Below are 4547 nucleotides of genomic sequence, written 5' to 3'. Positions count from 1 at the left end.
ATTTATGTAAAATTGTGAAATAAAATCAGACAACCGCCCCATAAAAAATATACACCCTAAAAGTACATGTCTCTAACATAATTATCCAAGTTATAATTCTTTTTTACAATGGTGTATGCTTTGACCTATTTTTTGTTGTTTACCTGTTATAAATAATCTCACCTGAATTTACGGTGTCGGTCGGTATACCTGATAGAGAATTGTTATACTCCCAGTAGTTCTAATAGGTCGACTAAACTTGTATAATTTTATGGATTTACGTTTGTTTTATACATATCATTTTTTGTTCTCCTGTGTTTTTGCATAAAATTGGTCAAAGAAATCGGATATCGGACAGAGGGGGATTTAGGAAATTACTTTAGTAATGTTTCCTAACCTCAATTTTGCATATTTAAACAGGTCCAATCGAATTTTTAACTCATTTTTCTTTATATTTCAAAATTATATTTGATTTACAGAATAAAATATTTCTATTTGTCGTGTACAACGTTTAAATAAAAAACAAATAAACATTAAAAATATGATAATTCATTTGATCATGATTTAAATGAGTTCGTTCTTGGTTACCTTCTTTATAGACATCGCTTAAATGTTGTTATTATTGGAACATGTCTAACTCTTGGAAAAACTTTAAATAATTGCGATATAAATGTGTTTCAATTTAGTTTTCATAATTAAATATTTTCTGGGACAGAAATTTAAAAATTTTCTGTTGCATTCAAGCAAAATTCCTACAAATATGAAATTATTGCATTCGCAAGTAAAACAAATCTTTAAAAAATTAACGTATATAAATTTTCATCAAAAAGAATACCAAGAACACTAAAAGAACGTTTTTCTGTATATGTACTTATAAATATAATATAAACTTTATGTATAAAATTTATGTTAATACTAAGATTTTTTCACTTGAGTTTGAACGTTTGTGCTAATACTACATGTAAATGTAAGGTTTCTATTTTGTTCTTGGACCGTGCAAATAAACCGAATAGTACGCCCATTGAAAAGCTTGATAAATAGTTTCTACCATTAAAAGAAAATAGCAACATTTGAAAACAATCACATTTAACACAAAAACCCTCAATCCGGAAAAAATCAAAAATACTTAGAAACCAACGCCTTGGCGAGATTTCTTTGAGAGCGATTTTCTGACACTGGTCAATGAAATACAGAATCCATTTGTTACTTTAACCGTTGGTTCCATCTCCAAAAGATTCAAAGACAGGGAAAAGCAGGGTCCCTTTATTTAGCGTGATTGTGTGAATGAAACAGATAAATGAGTGTCTTTACCGCAATCTGATGACGATTAGAAACTCGTTACAAAGTTGAAGTGGCAATTTTCACGGACCAGCTTGAGCCACAGCGGGGGTTACTGGCAAGTCCCTGCATAGATGTATGACCCCCCTCCGCGTCATTCCCCCTCCCCTCAAATCAAGGGAAGTATCTTTATTTGATGAGAGATGACCCGTTAGAAGATACACTTGTTGAATAGGACACGAATTAAACAGTGGTAACCGATCTCTTTATATCAGTAAAGAAAAAAAATAAGATGACAGAAAATACGGAAAAGGATGTATCTGCTTTTACGGTCGAAGATGCCCAATCACCTGTTGATCTAACAATAGCCGATAAAGAAGAAAGCGAGAAAAAAGAAAAAGGTACCAAAAAGTTTGACAAACTTAAACTTACGGATGAAGAAATCGAGGAGAGGCGACGCTCTGCGAACTACATGGAACGCCGCCGCATGAAGAAAATGTCGTCTGCCCTGGCGGATCTGCGAAAGTGCATCCCCCAACAATACCATTTGTATCATCGACGAATGTCCAAAATGCGGACTCTAAGACTCGCCATTGCCTACATCAAAGCTCTAAAAGATATTCTGTTAAAAGACGATCAAAGACGCCAACTTGTCGCTATGTCATCACAGTCATCTTTTACTCATGGCGGTATGCGACTTCCTCATGAACCGTTTTCTCCGATGAGCAGCAGCATGATCATCGCCGCTTATGCCGCTCACGGAGCTCAAGTTCCTAAGCGACAGCTTATGTTTTCCCCGGATCTCCGTTTCCAGGCAGTTCCCGAACCTCGTTTCCAGACGCCCAGAGTCCCTCGCCATTCTGCCTACCAAACACCCGTCAATAATCCTATTTATGGACAGTCATTTTTCCGGACCCCGGGGTTGAATAAAACTGCCCCGGAACACACAATATCTTCCCCGGAGGAGGAAGTAAAGCAGGTCGTAATAGCCGGTTATACGGTATTCCATAACAAGGAAGATGGAACCTCCTGTCCGATCGGAGCCTCTCGGAGTTCTTCCTGTAGATACGTCACGGAGGGATTTGATGGAGTATGTCCGCTACCAGAGGACGACGGGGCCAGGGATCAAATATGATCGGTATGTAATAGTTTGTAGGATTTTGTTCATGAATAAATATAACTATATACATTAAATGTAAGGTTATTTAAGATGTGATTGCAAACATTTAATTTTTTTCAAAAATTAAATTCATAGTTAAGGCCGATGGGAAATATGTACTGTATTAAATTTTAAAGCTGCAATAAACATGTCCTAGTTACTTGCTTCTTATACATTTAATTAAAGTTAAATTATCGATAGGCACTATACTCGCCCGCGCAATTTGGAACGCATAACTTTATCTTCGAATTAATCTAGGAGTAAATGAAAAAAAAAACCAATAGAACGCATAACTTAATCATCGAATTAATATAGGGGTAAATGGAATAAAAAACGATAGAAAGTTTTAAAATTCTTAAAATGTTACAAATCTTTTCCTTGGCAGTCTTAAACTCGTAAATGTGATTAAAATAGAATTATATTATTATTATAATAAATGATATTCTAAGAGCAAATTCAAGCCCCCTTCGATCAAAATAAGATAAATCTGTAAAATCGGTTTGTCCATGTAACACACTCATTTCTTTACGCTGTGTTTGCATATGACAACTGCAAATAAATTAACATAATGTATCCGTCAGGTCAAAAATTGTGCATTCTCAGAAGGGATTAATTAAAAATAAATGCATCGGAATGGCTGTTTCCAACCTGTACATGTTTATGTATATTGTACAGTCAATGATCAAACCAAGTCTAACTTGTGCATTATGAATCGGAATCATTTTTGCTTCGATAATTCTGACCCGAATAATCTATTTCAAAAGTTTTTAAAAAAAATTATTACTTCCGTTTCTTAAAAATCAAACAAGAATAAATAATATAGTTGTGTAATCCGAAGTTTTATGGCGTGAGTTAAAAGTAAACGAATGAGTAATGGAATATACTCTGTACATGCATGTAAGGTCAAGTCATCCTAATGTTAATGTTATCCTAAATTATCCTAATGTACATACAATTCTTATCCATAAATTATCAATCTTTTAATTTTGTTTAGACATTTTCTAAATAGTTTTATACAATGTTAAAAATTTCTTAATTAATTAATTAATTAAATAATCCATTATCAAAGCATTCATTAAACCCCACCCCCCCCCCCCCCCGTTTCTCAAAATTTAATTCAAACCCGACCCCACACAGTCAATGTGATAAAAAGAAACTACTGCGATAAGTAAGAGAATTTTTGTTTGATATTAAGATATTTCCTATCAGTATTAATTGAATTAGTTCGCATTTATCGAGGGGTATTTCCGTCGATTAGAATAACCTCTAATTGTTTCATAGGACGCGCGAGATCTCGCACAATACCGCGATATCATCAGAAAAACATGGCACCTAAGCGACTAACGACCGATGATTCGGTAACACGACAGGGTGCCAGCATCCGCTAATAGAGGTTAGAGATGAATATCAAACGCTAATTAACACTCATTAACAATTAGCACAACATCAAATGAAGAAGAAATCAGCGTCGTGTCAGATCCTCGGCAAATTTATAGACTTTAGATTTTCCTGAAATTGAATAACCTCTGTAGCCCAATGACTGCATTGGATTTTTTTATGTGTTGTTAAACCTTTTTGTTTGTTTATTTTTAGAATACCAAAGAAGCAGATAATGCTGACAGTGCTATATAGGATCAAAGTCGAAGAGGATTAAACATATGAATAATTTCTTTTCCTAGCTTTATAATAATTTTTTTTTATAAAAATGTCAAACCATCAATTGTCTTCTCTTTGATTGTTCAAAGAAATTGTCTCAAAAGCTACATATACATGTAAAAGTATGCGTGCATATACATGTAGATACATGTACATATACTGTGATAGTCAAATAGAATCAATATATTGATATTTGAGCAATACTCATTTTTCGTGCGGCAATTTTGATCAGTCGCGTATAGAAATGTTGATGTTAAAAAATCTAAATTTTTGGTAAAGGGCAATATGAAATGAATAGCATCATTTTATTATTTAATTTATTGATATAGCTAATACAGAACGTCAACTCAACATTGTTATGGGATTCCGTTTGAATTACCAAACTAAACATTAGTAACTGCATGTATATAAATGTAATGAGCAAGCAGTGTGCAAAATTGAAAATTGGCAAGAATGGGCAGTAAATGATTCCAGG

General features: G+C 33.8%; 1 protein-coding gene across 1 annotated transcript; it reads left to right on the top strand.

Moving 5' to 3' along the window:
• The first annotated feature begins 1549 nt into the window (after nucleotides 1–1549).
• LOC128157648 (pancreas transcription factor 1 subunit alpha-like) lies at nucleotides 1550–4131 on the top strand. Its single transcript, XM_052820212.1, has 2 exons — nucleotides 1550–2395; nucleotides 4010–4131. Exon 1 carries the CDS (start codon nucleotides 1550–1552, stop codon nucleotides 2390–2392), a length of 843 nt encoding a protein of 280 aa, XP_052676172.1. The 3' UTR covers nucleotides 2393–2395; nucleotides 4010–4131.
• Nucleotides 4132–4547: the final 416 nt, after the last annotated feature.

The sequence above is a fragment of the Crassostrea angulata genome, chromosome 8, assembly GCF_025612915.1.
Source record: "Crassostrea angulata isolate pt1a10 chromosome 8, ASM2561291v2, whole genome shotgun sequence".
NCBI classification, from domain to species: domain Eukaryota; kingdom Metazoa; phylum Mollusca; class Bivalvia; order Ostreida; family Ostreidae; genus Magallana; species Magallana angulata.
The sequence above is the reverse complement of the archived record's forward strand: the minus strand, read 5'-3'. Positions and strand labels throughout refer to the sequence as shown.